Source organism: Cotesia glomerata, linkage group LG9, assembly GCF_020080835.1.
Source record: "Cotesia glomerata isolate CgM1 linkage group LG9, MPM_Cglom_v2.3, whole genome shotgun sequence".
Lineage (NCBI taxonomy): Eukaryota > Metazoa > Arthropoda > Insecta > Hymenoptera > Braconidae > Cotesia > Cotesia glomerata.
The window spans coordinates 17,189,122-17,206,623 of NC_058166.1; the positions used below are offsets into that span (position 1 = coordinate 17,189,122).

General features: G+C 26.6%; 2 protein-coding genes across 8 annotated transcripts in view; one reads left to right on the forward strand and one right to left on the reverse strand.

Moving 5' to 3' along the window:
* Positions 1-2,216: 2,216 nt before the first annotated feature.
* LOC123271598 (mediator of RNA polymerase II transcription subunit 7) lies at positions 2,217-10,760 on the reverse strand. 5 transcript variants are annotated; one of them, XM_044737980.1, is made up of 4 exons: positions 10,510-10,760; positions 5,087-5,138; positions 4,477-5,023; positions 2,217-2,635 (listed from the first exon to the last, which is right to left on the reverse strand). In XM_044737980.1, the coding sequence occupies exons 3-4, from the start codon at positions 4,804-4,806 to the stop codon at positions 2,285-2,287; spliced, it is 681 nt and encodes a 226-aa protein (XP_044593915.1). In that variant the 5' UTR covers positions 4,807-5,023; positions 5,087-5,138; positions 10,510-10,760; the 3' UTR covers positions 2,217-2,284. The 5 variants fall into 5 exon arrangements, with proteins under 5 accessions (XP_044593915.1, XP_044593917.1, XP_044593914.1 ...); XM_044737982.1 differs by lacking the exon at positions 10,510-10,760 and having other exon boundaries at positions 4,477-4,822; positions 4,896-5,023; positions 5,087-5,178; XM_044737979.1 differs by lacking the exon at positions 10,510-10,760 and having other exon boundaries at positions 5,087-5,178.
* Positions 7,938-17,502, forward strand: part of LOC123271593 (tyrosine-protein kinase Btk29A) — a 92,971-nt gene continuing 83,406 nt past the window's right edge. Inside the window, exons 1-2 of one of the 3 annotated variants that reach the window (XM_044737965.1) lie at positions 7,938-8,081; positions 8,621-8,802. In XM_044737965.1, the coding sequence (XP_044593900.1) occupies positions 8,638-8,802 (165 nt within the window). In that variant the 5' untranslated portion in view covers positions 7,938-8,081; positions 8,621-8,637. Of the gene's footprint in view, positions 8,082-8,286; positions 8,440-8,620; positions 8,803-10,955; positions 11,368-17,502 lie in introns of those variants that run through there. The other 2 variants (XM_044737964.1, XM_044737966.1) reach the window with 2 other exon arrangements.

The following is a 17,502-nucleotide window of genomic DNA, read 5'->3' on the forward strand; positions in this document are numbered from 1 at the left end:
TTTTGTTTGTCTATATTAACAGGAAATTGATGAGCTGCAGTCCAGTCGCCTTTACGAGTCATAACAAATACTTTGTTCTTGTTCTTGTTAAAGAAACATTCTAAATTTTCAATTAAATTCAGATCAATTTAAAAATTCAAAATTTTTTTTATTAAAAACTGAATGTTTCTTTAATTTCTAATAAAATTTAATATTTTTCAGATTTCCGAGTCAACCCGGCTGCTGAAAAATAATTTATTTTTTTTCCAGAGCAAGGATCCAAGGACCATGTCAATGAACGCTTGCCGTTAATAAACAATTTTTTTTTTTCAGGTGCAATCAGTTTGTCTAGTTATTGTCTCCAGTAATAATTTAATTTGTAATTTTATTAAATTTTTTTTCCTAGTAGCTGATTTATAAGGTGAGTTTTCTACACCTGTTGACCTGTCCTCAAACCTTACCTCAATTGTCGGTACCTTTATGTTCTTGATAGTGTGTTAATGAATTTTAAATATAAATGTCTCAATAAAATGATACGTTATATAACAAAAAAATTATTATTATTATTATTATTATTATTAAGAGAATAAACAAAATTTTGTGGCCAGTGTATTTATATAATAAAATGGGTCTTTATGGTGATAAGTATTTAGGCTGCATTCGTAAATGCTCTCTCTAGATACATAATTAAGAAATGACCTTGTATCTTGTGAACTATTGACATTTTTAAAGATATAAGCTAATTCCGATGTTACACTCATCGAGATCTTTCATTTGAGTACCCACATCAATTTTTCATATATTTATATATATGAATATATGAGAAATATATCAAAAATGCATGTGGGTACTTAAATGAAAGCTCTTGATGAATGAAACATCGGGATGAGCTTATATTTTTAAAAAGGTCAATAGTTAAGAAGGTACAGTGCAATTTAACAAATATCTTGTAAAATATTGACATTCTTAAAGATATAAGCTCACTCTGACATTACACTCATCGAGACCTTTCATTTAAGTACCCACATCAATTTTTCATATATTTTATATATTACATATATGTATATGTGAAATATATATCAAAAATGCATGTGTGTACTCAAATGAAAGCTCTTGATGAGTATAACACCAGTATGAGCTTATATCTTTAAAAATGTCAATAGTTGAGAAATGGCATTGAATCTTGTAAACTATTGACATTTTCAAAGATATAAGCTCATTCCGATGTTACACTCATCGAGACCTTTCATTTGAGTACCCACATCAATTTTTCATATATTATATATATTTGTATATATGAATATATGAAAAATATATCAAAAATGCATGTGAGTACTTAAATGAAAGCTCTTGATGAGTGAAACATCGGGATGAGCTTATATCTTTAAAAAGGTCAATAGTTAAGAAGGTACAGTGCAATTTAACAAATATCTTGTAAAATATTGACATTTTTAAAGATATAAGCTCATCCTGATGTTACACTCATTAAGACCTTTCATTTAAGTACCCACATCAATTTTTCATATATTTTATATATTTATATATATTACATATATGTATATATGAAAAATATATAAAAAATGCATGTGGGTACTCAAATGAAAGCTCTTGATGAGTGTAACATCAGAATGATCTTAATCTTTAAAATATATATTATATACATGTATACATTAAAAATATATCAAAAATGCATGTGGGTACTCAAATGAAAGCTCTTGATGAGTGTAACATCGGAATGAGCTTATATCTTAAAAAACGTCAATATTTAAGAAAGTAAAGTGCAATTTAAGAAAAGTCATTATTTAATAAAGCAAAATTTTATTTATTTACAGTTCACAAGCAACTGCAGTCAAATAGTGACTGCAAGGTTGCTAGTTATTATTATTATTATTATTTATTAAAGAGCATTAATTATTTTAAACCAACTTACCCGATCTAATTTTTTATAGTAGACTATTTAATTTTTATTTATTAATTATTTTCACCCTAACATTTTTTGGTATGAGCGCTTGTACCATATTCGAGTAAATATAAAATAATTAAAAATTTTTTATTTTTTGATTTTAAGACAAATTGTGTAAAGATGTAATTATTCACTCAGTGAAATTTTTTGGTAACCAAAAAAATAATTCGGACCGCTCCGATTATTTATTGAGAAATCATTATTCTTACTACTATTATTATTATTATTATTATTTTTATTAATTTCTTTTTAAAAAAAAAACCTTTTTCAGTCCAATATATACATCAGATTTAAAAAATTACGTAAGATACTTACAAATTTAAATAAAATTACCCGGCTAAATTAAAAAATATTAGACGTTATTATATCGTCGATCATTTTGCACATTATCCTGTCATTCGTACTGCAAGGATCAGTGTTCTGCTGCTCGGAACTCAAACTATCGCTGCAGTCCATGGTCTCAGTCTTGATTGACAACTTGCAATCTAATTCTGACGTATCTGGTAACGTCTGCAACGCATGCTGGAGGATTTTCTGAACTCGGTCTAAATGTTTCTGAAATCTTAGCGCTGTTTCTATCCGCTGTCGCTTCTGCAGCTCCATCATCACCCTCAAAGTTTCTCGAGCTTGGTGCGGTCGGAATTCATTTAGTAGATGATGGATGTGAATAAAAAGTAGGCTTAAATCTTCAACCTGGAATGATTTATCAGTATTATTATTATGTAAAAATATTTTATAACTTTATTATAATTAATTGATGGGTTTTATTGTTATTAATTAGCTGACAACTTAATTTTTATACCAAGTCAATTATAATAAAAAAATGCTTTAAAAAATTTCCATTAATAATCTATATTATTAAGAGAATAAGAAAAATGTTGTGTCTTAATTTAAATTTGTGCCTTTTCAAGGTTGTATTTAATTCTCACCGATAGTCAATTTATTATGATAAGTATTTAGGCTGGATTTAAAAATACTCTATCTCTAGATACATTATTAAGAAATGAACTTGTATCGTGAAATATTGACATTTTTAAAGATATAAGCCCACCCCGATGTTACACTCATCAAGACCTTTCATTTAAGTACCCACATCAATATTTCATATATCTATATATATTACATATATGTATATGTGAAAAATATATAGAAAATGCATGTAAGTACTCAAATGAAAGTTCTTGATGAGTGTAACATCGGGATGAGCTTATATCTTAAAAAATTTCAATAAGTAATAAATGACGTCGTATTTTGTCTACTGGTGATATTTTCTACAATATAAGCTCACCATGACATTACACTCATCAAGACCTTTCATTTGAGTACCCACATCAATTTTTTATATATTTCATACATTTATATATATCATATATATGTATATATGAAAAATATATAAAAAATGCATCTGGGTACTCAAATGAAAGCTCTTGATAAGTTTAACATCAGGATGAGCTTACATCTTTAAAAACATCAATAGTAAAGAAATGACACCATATCTCGTTAACTAATGACATTTTTAAAGATATAAGCTCACCCCGACATTACAGTCATCAAGACCTTTCATTTGAGTACCCACATCAATTTTTCATATATTTCATATATTTCATATATTTATATATATGTATATATGAAAAATATATCAAAAATGCATGTGGGTACTCAAATGAAAGCTCTTGATGAGTGTAACATCAAGATGAGCTTATATCTTAAAAAATGTAAATAATTAAGAAATAACCTTGTATCTTGAGAACTATTGACATTTTTAAGATATAAGCTCACCATGACATTACATTCATCAAAACCTTTCATTTGAGTACCCACATCAATTTTTCATATATTTCATATATTTATATATATGTATATATGAAAAATATATCAAAAATGCATGTGGGTACTCAAATGAAAGCTCTTGATGAATGTTACATCGGGATGAGCTTATATCTTTAAAAACATCAATAGTAAAGAAATGTCACCGTATCTTGTTAACTAATGACATTTTTAAAGATATAAACTCATCATGACATTACACTCATCGAGACCTTTCATTTGAGTACCCACATCAATTTTTCATATATTTCATATATTTATATATATTACATATATGTATATATGAAAAATATATCAAAAATGCATGTGGGTACTCAAATGAAAGCTCTTGATGAATGTTACATCGGGATGAGCTTATATCTTTAAAAACATCAATAGTAAAGAAATGTCACCGTATCTTGTTAACTAATGACATTTTTAAAGATATAAACTCATCATGACATTACACTCATCGAGACCTTTCATTTGAGTACCCACATCAATTTTTCATATATTTCATATATTTATATATATTACATATATGTATATATGAAAAATATATCAAAAATGCATGTGGGTACTCAAATGAAAGCTCTCGATAACACTAACATCAAGATGAGCTTATATCTTTAGAAACGTCGATATTTAAGTGCAGTGCAATTTAACAAGTCATTAATGAAGCAAATAAACAATTTATATCAGTTAACTTGAATATACAGAGTATTTACCTTCTCTGCCCTTTTAGGGCTGTCTGGACAATGCACCAGAAGATCAATAAGGTCCAAGAAGTTGGCCAGAAGTGAGTGGTTGAGTTTTTTCAGCTCCCGACGCCGATCAAAGTTCTGAGGATAAAGTCTCCTGATACCCTGAGCCTCCAGAGGCCTGATAATAGTATCGTCTGCAGTGAAACCATTCCCAAACATAGAATAGCTGTCAAGGATAGGCGGTGGAGGTTTGGGTGCTCTCCCTCGGCGTACATTTTCGTCAGTGTACAAGTTTATGTATTGGAGCGGCGGTAAAGGTAAGGAACTTACTTGGATCGTGTCTGAATTAGCCATCTTAATTCTTCTCTTCCTTGGAGAGAAATAAATAATTTATTTTTAATTATTTCTCGATCAATATTTTAGTAATAAGTAGGTTAGCTCACTAAGATTATATTTTAAATTCTTTTCTTCCTTGGAGAGAAATAAATAATTTATTTTTAATTATTTCTCGATCAATATTTTAGTAATAAGTAGGTTAGCTCACTAAGATTATATTTTATAAAATAACCACCTAAAAAAAATAAGAATATATTAATAAATAATTTAAGATATTTAAAAGTAATTAGATACTCACTTTTATTTTTTTTTTACAGTTTTCTGTCAGTTGTTACGTCTACGCCAACAATCTACAAAAATAAACTGGTCGCCATTTTGTTTTGTGTATTTTTAAGAAGAATTTTAATTATTTACTACTCTAGTGAGGTTAGAAATGTTAAAAAAAATTTTTGTAAATTTTGACAGCTGTTAAATTTTACAAATTGTAATTTTTTAAAGAAGAAATGTTGGGAAGAAAATAATTAGTGTAATGTGGTGAGTATATTTTTGATAAATGTAATTTAATTCAATTATTGAGTATTTATTTTGAATAATGCAGTGATAATACTGAAGTTAGCCGACAGCTTTCAATTTAAAAAATTTTTTTAATAAATCAATTGCAATAAAAAAATAAAAAAATACTTGTAAAAATTTTCAATTATAATTTTTATTAAATTTTCACATGTGAAAATTTTTAATTAATTTTATTTTACAATTATTTAATATAATACTAAAGTTAGCCGACGTTTTTAATTTTTTTTTTTAATAATTAAATTAGATTATATTAAAGTTAGCAGTCACTTGACTATTTTTTAATTTTATTCACAAAAAAATTTGTTCTAAAAAATTATTTAAAAAAAATTGCATTTTTAATTTTTTTAAATTTCTAAATGTCAATTTTTTGTTTTTCATTTTTTTGCCATAATTTATTTGTTACAAAAATTCTCAAAATTATTAAATATCTGCCAAGTTAATTTTCATTTAAATTAGAACAAAAAATATTTTTTAAAAATAATAATAAAGTTAGCCGACATTTTTAATTTTTTTATTATGCTTAATTTATTAATTTATAACTAAAAATATTTTTAAAAAATTGCACTTATAGTTTTTGAAGTTTTTTACAAATGAAATTTTTTTTTATTTTTTTATAATAATTTTTTCAATAAAAAAATATTCTAAAAATTTTTTGATGTTGGCTAACTTAATTTTCATTTATTTAATTACCATAAAATTAAAAAAAAAAATTTTAATGTCTGTCAATTTCAGTGTATATTTTGTTTTATGAAAATGAAGTCAGCCGACATTTCAAAATTTTTATGATAGATAGATAAGGGTTTTATTTGTATCACAATTATGTGTTTTACGAAGTTTTTAACAATAATGTTAAATTAAATAATTTTTAGAATATAAATTATTTTATATTTTGATTCTTAAACATATTTTTCCTTATAAGCTACAACTTTAAGACCACTTTATATTATTATTATTATTATTACTATTTCCATCTTTGGTATTAGTCTTTGTTAACAAAATGATACTGAAGTTAGCAGACGTCTAAAAATTTTTGATTTTTTTTTATTAATTAAATTACAACTAAAAAGATTTTTCTAAAAAATTGCACTTATAGTTTTTTAAGTTTTTTACATGTGACAATTTTTTTTTAAGTTTTTTAATTGAAGATTTTTTAATAAAAAATTTCTAAAAATTTTGAAATGTCGGCTAACTTCATTTTCACGTTAACAAATCATTTTTTTTAAAATGATTTTTCTGCCTGACCAGCATTTTTGTTAATTTCCTAATACCCTAATATTTTTATATTATTGCTCTAGCTATACTTTTTTTATATATTTCTTATTATTTTTATTATCACTTTTTGTTATCACAGACGCATCATTCCCCCCCCCTTTTTTTCAAAATTTTTATGAATTTTTTATTGAAAAAATTTCAATTAAACAATTAAAAAAAAATTTCATATGTAACAAACTTAAAAAACTATAAGTGCAATTTTAAAAAAATACTTTTTTAGTTGTAATTTAATAAATAAAAAATTTTTAGACGTCTGCTAACTATGAAAATTAAGTTAGCCGACATTTAAAAATTTAAGAATTTTTTTTTTCTTGAAAAAATTATTACAAAAAATAAAATTTCGTTTGTGAAAAACATGAAAAACTATAAGTGCATTTATTTAAAATTATTTTTTAATTATAAATTAATAGATGAAAAATAATCAAAAAATTAAAAACGTCGGCTAACTTTAGTGTTATTGCTAACTTCAGTGTCATGCAGTGATGATACTGAAGTTAGCCGTCAGCTGTCAATTTAAAAATTTTTTTTAATAAATGAATTACAATAAAAAAATACTTGTAAAATTCACTTATAATTTTTATTAATTTTCACATGTGAAACTTTTTAATTAATATTATTTTATAATTATTTAATTACCATAAAATTTAAAATAATTTTTAATGTCTGTCAACTTCAGTGTCATAATGCAGTGTTATATATATTTTGTTTTATAAAAATGAAGTTAGCCGACATTTCAAAATTTTTATAAATTTTTTATTGAAAAAATTTCAATTAAAAAAAAAATATCACATGTAAAAAACTATAAGCGCAATTTTTTAAAAATATCTTTTTAGTTGCAATTTAATTAAAAATTTTTAGATGAAAATAAAGTTAACCGACATCTAAGAATTTTTATTAAAGAATTATTAAAAAAAATTTTTTTCACTTGTTAAAAACTTCAAAAAGTATCAGTGCAATTTTTTAAAAATATTTTTTAGTTATAATTATAATTTAATAAATAAAGCAAAATAAAAATGAAAATAAATTTAGCAGATATTAAATAATTTTTAGAATTTTTTTTAACAAATAAATTATAGCAAAAAAAATTAGAAAAAAAAATTGACATGCAGAAATTTAAAAAAATAAAAAATGCAATTTTTTAAAAATAATTTTTTGGAACAAATTTATTTGTTAGAAAAATTTGTTTAATTCTCTAATGACAGCTAACTTTAATGTCATAAAATAAAATTAAAAATGTCGGCTAACTTTATTATTATAATTTTTAAACGTCAGCTAACTTCAGTGTCATTTTGTTTTTAGTCCATTGAGTATCCGAGGGATTTTATTTGACAGATTGGCGTGGCGCGCGCGTTTATTTCCACGTGATTTTTTTGTTATTACCTTCATGAACCGGTCATGTTTTTGACAATTATTACAATTTTAGGGTTGTAAATAAAACAGAGTGTATGGTAAGTAAAAATACATATTTATATCTAAATAAAAAAAAAAATAATTGTCGATAATAAATTTGTTCTGTGGATTGTTATTCGCGTACTCTTAAGCGTGATATATCAAAACGTGTTTATCGTGTCTACGGAAATGATGATAAAACTCAGGATAACCACAAACTATATGTCTTGACTATTATTCATCTTTTTCATTTCATTTATTAGTTATTGTTGAGCGAAAAAAATTGATGTATTTAATAAACAATTTATTGTTGCTTTTTATTGCTGGTAAATTGTTCAATTCTGTGGAATAATTACACTTTTAAATTGGTTTATAAAATGCCGGATTCTATTTTGTCGTTAAATCAAAATTTTATTGGTAATAAATATTTATTTTTTGGTTTTTATAAATATTTATAAATTTATTTATGCATTAATTTTTTTTTTTGAGAGTATTTTTTTTTTTTATTATTATAAATTACTTTTTAAGGTTTTTTTTCACGCCGGATTTTTTTTTTATTTTTAATGTATGTGTAATGCCTCTGGAATGTATTTTTTAGGCCGCGTTTCCTTCAGGATGGTTGGGAAAGACGGGAAGGTGGAATCCAAGCGAGAAGTCGTGAAACAGGGCTACATGGTTAAGAGGTCCCAGAATAAAAAAAGATTCACGCCAATCAATTACAAACAAAGATGGTTCGTGCTGACAAGATATTATCTGGCTTATTATGACAGCGATGGTGAAGTAAGTTTTTTGATTTTATTTAATTAATCTTTGTTTTAAGCGATTTAAAAAAATTTTTTTTTAGATATTTAATACGTATTTTAGTTACTAATAGCTTTGGCGCGGAAGTACACTGAAAAAATTAAAAATTATTGTCTAGAGAAAGGTTTCTTAGTTGAAGAATTATTTAATTTTTCGACAAAATAATAGTCAATTTTTGTCTTTATTATAATAGACATTTAATTTTATTTAAATTTAAATAATTTAGATAAAACATATTTTTGTTTAAAATATATTTTGAAAATAATTTTATTTTTCTTAGTTTACTGGTAGTAAAATAATTACCATCAACATTGCAGTCACTACGTGAATTATAAATAAATAAAATTTTGCTTTATTAAATAATGACTTTTGTTAAATTGCACTGTACTTTCTTAAATATTGACGTTTTTGAAGATATAAGCTCATCCCGATATTACACTCATTAAGAGCTTTCATTTGAGTACCCACATGTATTTTTGATATATTTTTCATATATACATATATATAATATATATTTTAAAGATATAAGCTCGTCCTGATGTTACACTCATCAAGAGCTTTCATTTGAGTACCCACATGTATTTTTGATATATTTTTCATATTTATATATATGGAATATATATAAATATATAAAATATATGAAAAATTGATGTGGGTACTCAAATGAAAGTTCTCGACGAGTGTAACATCGTGATGAGCTTATATTTTTAAAAATGTCAATAGTTCACAAGATTCAATGTAATTTCTTAACTATTGACATTTTTTAAGATATAAGCTGATCCCCATGTTACACTCATCAAGACCTTTCATTTGAGTACCCACATCAATTTTTCATATATTTATATATATTATATATATTTATGTATATATGAAAAATATATCAAAAATGCATGTAAGTACTCAAATGAAAGCTCTTGATGAGTGTAACATCAGGATGAGCTTATATCTTGAAAAATGCCAATAGTTCACGAGATGCTAGGTAATTTCTTAATTATTGACATTTTTAAAGATATAAACTCATTCCGATGTTATACTTATCAAGACCTTTAATTTGAGTACCCACATGCATTTTTGATATATTTTTAATATATACATATATGTAATATATATAAATATATAAAATATATGAAAAATTGATGTGGGTACTCAAATGAAAGGTCTCAATGAGTGTAACATCGGGATGAGCTTATATCTTAAAAAATGTCAATATTTCATAAGATGAAAGGTCATTTCTTAATTATGGTTTTAGAGAGATATAGCATTTTCGAATGCAACCTAAATACTTATCATAATAAATTGACCAACTATACGACAAATTCAAGTCAACATCCTTGCAGTGTCCTTAAATTTCACTAAAATAACCAATTTTATTATATGACTATCTTGGATACAAAATTTTTCCTATTATCTTAATAATATAGATCATTTTAAAATTTATTTTAATAACTTTTCCATTAAAATTTTTATACTAAAATTTTTCATAAAAAAAGTTTAATTATAAATTTTCGACAAATAAATTTTTCAGCATACAAATAATAATAAATTAAACACCGTCGATTTAGACTTTCCAGAATATTAATCACGTAAACAATAATTTCATTAAGTGGGCAGAGCTATACAAATTCAAATAGAATCCCGACAACAACGATTGATATACAAATCTCCAAGTCAGCGTTGATTACTTACCAAAGTTAGGAGTTCGTTTGAGAAACTCGTACCATTTAATCTAATCGAGCTTGAAGAAGATTTAATTGAACGAGACACAAGCCGTAATACTTAATGCCTGGAATTTTCAATCGTTCCTCAGCAGCGATTATTTGTTTTTTTAAGCAGTATCAAGAAGATTAATTCAAAAAGGTATTAACACGGGTTCTAGTAGCGACATACTTTTGTCCAGTAAAACCAAGACAATATAGCTGAACCCAGTGGCTGTGAGGATGCTTAAGAGTTACTGAAAACCGTCGTCTATAAACTGAAAGAAACAAGTACAACCAATGTCGGGGAACAATTCTCAATATAATCAAGATATTTGTGGGGTTGGCGCAAGCGCAACCCTCCCCCTTATCAGCGTTCGCCACCAACCACCTCCTACACAGAACATATCCTGACACGTCTCTGGATCCGCGGCTCAGTTGGTAGCCGAAGCCGCCGTCGAGTTTGTCTGTGCTGTCGCACTAACGCGTTTGTAATTAAAAGCTCTAAAACTTTTTCGCGACAAATAAGATTGTTATAAATAAGAAAAATTGTTTATGACAATCACTCTAGAGCACGAGCTTACCTCCACTGTCGAGCGATCCTCGGTTGACGTTCCGCTGTAACTTACTTCTTAAGGATCGACCTGAGTTAAGCCCCTTTAACGGAGATAAACGTTTGAGTGATCGAGCATCGAACGTTGGATAAAATAAAAAATATTAAGTGTCGCAGACGCGCGGGCGCGTATTCTCAATCGATCTACAGGCGATCCTGGTTCCTCTATTCATAACAAATTTCGTCTGGAACATCAACGGTGGTCCAATATTCCATCCAAAGTCTATGAGCATCGTGGTAATACTTAATTATACTCCTATTTTATTCTGTTTCAATTTGCTTATTGATGAATTCATATTTCGTTAAAGTTAGCAGTCTTGACCATTTTTTTTTTTACCAACAAATTTGTTTTTTATTTATTTATTTATTTACTTATTTATTGAGAAATCGGCTATATGGGTGATTCTCTGTAAGGACGTCTTAAATCTGTACAAAATTGTCCGACCAAATTATTTTTGATTTTATTAGAAAAAAAATTAACAAGGGCTACAAAACTATCAGCTTAATTATAATAAATAAACAGCCGAATTAATTTTTGCTTTTTCGATATTTGTGTATCTTTTGCCATATAACATGACAGGGGACTGATTTTTTTTTATCAAATTGAGAAAAATCAAGCAAACTATTTCAATGCATTCAACTTTTTAAGTTCTCAATGAATGTTTACATTAATTAGAATAATATTAAGACTTATGGATCCAATTTTATAAATAAATTATAAACAAAAATAGCTGCCAGGGGACGGAGATTTGAAGTGGCCTAGACACATATTTCCAGAACAAACGGCACGCAAAAAAAAATTTTGTTAAGATAACCTAAGATATGTTATGGTAACAAATGAATTTGTTAACATAGGGATAACAAATTATATGTTAAAATAACAAAATTTAGGTTATAACAAGTTATTGATATGTTATAACAACAAAAAAGTTTTGTTACTACAGCAAAATCTTTAAGTTGATTCGACAAAATACTTTAGTTGGTATAACAATTTTTTTTGTTGAAATAGCAAAATTATTTTATTAAAATAACAAAGAGGATTTGTTGGAGTAACAAAGACAATTTGTTGAAGTAATAGAGAGAATTTGTAATAATAACAATGAGAATTTGTTGCAATAACAAATAAATTTGTTACAGTAAATTTTATAAGAATACATTTAAAAATACGCTATAATCAGCTATATAGCTGATTTGGAAAATATTTTGGCAACAAATTAGTTTTGTTATTGCAACAAAATCACATTGTAACAGCAACAAAATCATTTCGTTGCAACAACAAAGTCATTTTGTGATAGCAACAAAATGATTTTGTTAGGAGCAGCAAATTGATTTTGTGATTTAACAAACTGGTTTGTTAGTACAACTTGAAACATTTTGTTAATGCACCTAATGGATTTGTTGTTCCAACTACACTCATTTGTTACCACAACATATTTTTCAGTTATCCCGTCTTTTGTTATTTCAACAAAATTGTTTTATGCGTGGGTGCTTTGACAATAAATAAAATGGCGATAAAGCGCTAACAGCCCTATGGTTATTAACTTACGGCTAGTTAGATCCTTATAAACCTTACAAAAGGTAAAATAACACGCTAGATTTTTTTTTTTTTTGGCTTTGTACTTCTGACAGGGGACTGATGTTAAAATGCCTGGGACAAACTTTGGTTTAATGAATTTAATGAAACAAATTAACTTTCGGTACTTTTTATTGAAGAAGATTGTTAGTTATCTAATCAAGTTTATAAACATTATGGATCAAATTATATATTATTGACGAATAACTTAAAGTTTAATCTTAAAGTTTTAATTTTGGGACTGGGACAGCCCAGGGGACTAACATTTCGGTGGTTTACGAATTTATAGCAAAAAAACCAAAATTTATTCCATTTTAGTTTTCAATGCTCCAAATAGAAATGTTTTTTTACTTTCGTAATAAATTTTTTTTAGTAACAAAATAACAATTTTTCTAATAAAGAAATCCCTGGGACAGCAAAAAAACATCCTTACAGAGAATCACCCATATACATCTATGAGATTACAATAAAAAAAAGAAAATATATAATTTATAATTTCAAGATAAACGAAGGAAATAACAATTTTTTCACATTGTAACCCGTTGAGGTCATTATGGGTCTAAATGACCCAAGGCAATTTTTGAGTTGCTCTTGCTTCGAAGATATCATTCAAAATGGTATCTGTGGTACCATCTATTATCGTTTGAAAATTTTTTGAGATTCATGGAAATTTACGATTTTAATTGCACAAATCAATATATTTTTTGAAAAGCTCGATATGACACCACTTTTTTTTCAAAGTATGCGATATCTGGAGTAGAACCCCGGAGATCATTTTCATTTATCTTAAAAAATGAAATTTTCATTAAAAAAAAGTCAAATTTTTCGAAATTCGACTTTCTCACATTTTTTTTTATAATCGAACAATAAAAAAAAATAAAAAACGATTGAGTTATTCAACGGAAGTGTTAAGAATTACTTTCATGTACGGCTCTAGTGAAAATATTGACAAGAACTCAAGTAGCAACAATTTTTTCTGTGCATGGGGTCAACTAGACCCAGTATGACCACTACGTTATTTTTAAGAAGTTTGACCTCAACGGGTTAAAGATTTGTCAAAAATACTACAGTTTATTCGGTAACCGAAGTCCATATCCTCGGACAAAATATCCTCAAGACAAAATATCTTTTGTCAGAATATCGTAATATTCATTAAAAAATAAACTTAAAAACCAAAATATAAAAATCGACGGTCTAATTAGCAATTGGTTTAACTCCTTATTTTTTAGAGGGTGATTTTTTAATATTTTGATGTGTTAATAGTCCAATTGTAAATTATTTGAATGATCCAAACCAAAATAATAATGGAGGTTTTACTTGTATCACCTGGGCAGTGTTTTACAAGGGAGGGTGGGGTATTATTTCTCACTTCCCTTTGTTACACAACACACTTTTTTTTTCCCAGCTCTACTTTGTATTTTACTTCCATCATTATTATCACTTCATTATACTCACTACTTATTTTGACCCCACCCCCCTGCATGTCGGGATTTTTTTTTCATTCCCAACACACACTTCTTAATGCGGCTGTGGACCGACTTGTGCCTTCTGTACCGCATTCACCCTGGTCCTTACCACTCGGGTATTGGAACAGAAACATGGGGAAACCACAGAGAAAACCCATGTTAGTACAGTCGGAGCTGGGTTAAGTCTACAGTGATTGATAAGAAATTCTTCTTTATCGACCACTGGAGCATTAGGCCCCTATCCTAGTGTGCAGAGATCCCTCGTGCTAGCCAACGCTGACTAGAGTGATCACTCATTCAAGTTGTTGCTTAAATGGGTGATCACCCAAGTCAGACGTGTGCCGCCCGGCTATCTCTGCCACATCCAGAGGCTGGCAACATTAACGCACATATTTTTTATTTATAATCACTGAAAAATATTGGTGCGTGTCGGGATCGAACCCGGGTCCCACTCTTTCGAAAAGCGGGCACCGAACCGACCAGGCTATTGCCAGCCTTTTCCAAACCAAAATATTATACCTCTATTAGATATTAAATGGTTTTTTAAAGTGATAATAAGTTTTGAACTAATTGTTTTTTCGTACAAATGGAAAATTCTTTAAAATGGAGTTAATTTGCTAATTAGAACGTCGAAATATCGAATAAAATCATACAAAAATATGATAAAAGGGCACAATACGGTAACAAGCGTCCATGGATATTATGGCTGGAGGATTTTTTGTTTTGATAATAAATTTGATTAATTTAACCCCAAAAGAAGCTTTTTGGCTATGTTTATGAAGAATTCATAAGTACTACCGTAGAAACTTAGGTCATGATGCAAAAATTGTTTTGAAAAATTATTTAAAAAAAATTGCATTTTTAAATTTCTACAAGTTAGTTTTTTAGCCATAATTTATTTTTTAAAAGAATTCTTAAAACTATTAAAAATTCGCTAAATTAATTTTCATCGAATTCAAAGAAGCTTAGAAAATTTTTTAACATAAATATTTATTTAAGCGATTCGAAATTTATTTTATTTTATTAAAATATAAAACAGTAAAAGATAGTTACGTGTGTTGGAATAAAAAAAATTTATAGAACATGACCATTTACAAAAATTTCAACACTATCTTTTTATTCGACGATAATATTATGGTAATAGTTATCTTCAATTCGATAGAGATACAATGTAAATTTTCTTCACCGATTTCTATGGTAAAATTTGTTAAAAATTATTCAGATTACTGTCGTTACATAACTTCTTAAGTATAAAAATAAAAATTACTACAATCCTCGACAAAATATTTTAAACCACAAGCTTATGGTAAACATTGTGCGAAAAAAGAATAAAATATGGTCACATTCACACCTAGGAATATTCATAAAAAAATTACGGTATAATAAAGAAAGCTTAGCACTATTTTTTTTATCTTTAAATTACCATTATTAACAGAGTAGACAATTTAAAAAAATTCCATAATATTTTATTCCAATAATAAATAATAAAGGAAGACAATTGAATAAATTTGTCAGCTTCTATAATTGTAAATTCAATATTATAACAATAGCAAAAAACAGAACCAAGAACTGGTGAAACAAAAGTGCTTCTCTTAAATGAAGAAATAGAGGTAATATTATTCTAATTTATCATTCAAATAAATCGATTTAATTTTATTTGATAACACCACTGTGAAGCGTTTCAGTTCTGAAGGAAATAATCAGGAAATTTTAAGGGGATATTCTGGTCTAGAAGCATGAAATTTCAGATAATTTTTAAAGTGCTATAAAAAAAAGGCAATCAATATTATTACTATACATTTTTTTATAAGTTATTTATTAACACTTTATATTATTTATTGATACTTTAGATTAATATTTTTTATTTTTTTATTTCCGATTGCTAGGAGGGTTGGAATCGTGCATTGAGAAAAAAACTACTTTTATTAATAAAATTTTCTTGATACAAGAATTCATGTTCTTGAAAATTTTCAAGAATATATATTTTTAGCTCAAGAACTTGTTAAATTGATTGAAATAATTTTTACTTAATTTAAATAAAGCTATTCTCTTGTTTATCTATTATCTTAAGATAAATATTGATGCTCTTCTCTTCAGAAATTAATAATTAATAATAATAGAATATTTGATCGTAATCGAATTTCTTGAACCAAGAAATTGTTAATTGAGTAAAAGTATTTTTTTTTCTCAGTGTGGGTATCGTCATGTGCCAATTTTTTGAGGGTTCCATGACAAAATATGCTTCAAAATTTTGTTGTGTCCTTTTATTATGGTTTTTGTGTATATTTATACGAAATAGACCATCACAACTGTCAGGGATAATAATATTATAATTTAAAATTAGATTTTTGATGGAAGATTTTGTCGGGGAGACTTTGTCCGCATGGAAAAAAGTAAACTGTAATAAATAACAGTCGATTTATAATAAGTAATGATCAACTGCTAAAAATTACCATTTCAAACAGTAAAATCGTGATTTTACTATTCACTTTATAATATTTACCATTTAAACGTTACAATTTACTCTTTACATGGAAGAAAATACTATTTCAAACAGTAATATTCGCTATGTAAATGTCTAAAATGTTAAAGTATAATAATTAAGAATTCAGACTTTGATATTTATCATTTCGTACCTAAAAAATGATCTTATGATATGTAAAAAATATAAAATAAAGTTAGTAAATTTCTAATACAAGCAACGTCAATATTTACAAAGTAAAATGGTAAATTTTAAACGCAACGCTAAAAATCAAACTGTAATTATTGACTTGCTTGGACTGGTAAAATGTATATTTTAAAAGTATAATTTTTACTGTTTCAAATGTTAAATTCGCCCAGAGTGAGACTCCCTTCTCTTTCATCTGAGTTCCCCTTCTCCTCATAATATCGACTATATATATTGAAATGGCAATTTTTACTGTTTGAAACTGTAATTTTTTAAGATAAAAGAGTCGTTATTTACTATAGTGACACACGGAAAAAGTAAACTGTAATAAATAACAGTCGATTTATAATAAGTAATGATCAACTGCTAAAAATTACCATTTCAAACAGTAAAATCGTGATTTTACTATTCACTTTATAATATTTACCATTTAAACGTTACAATTTACTCTTTATATGGAAGAAAATAGTATTTCAAACAGTAATATTCGCTATGTAAATGTCTAAAATGTTAAAGTATAATAATTAAGAATTCAGACTTCGATATTTATCATTTTGTACCTAAAAAATGATCTTATGATATGTAAAAAGTTTAAAATAAAGTTAGTAAATTTCTAATACAAGCAACGTCAATATTTACAAAGTAAAATGGTAAATTTTAAACGC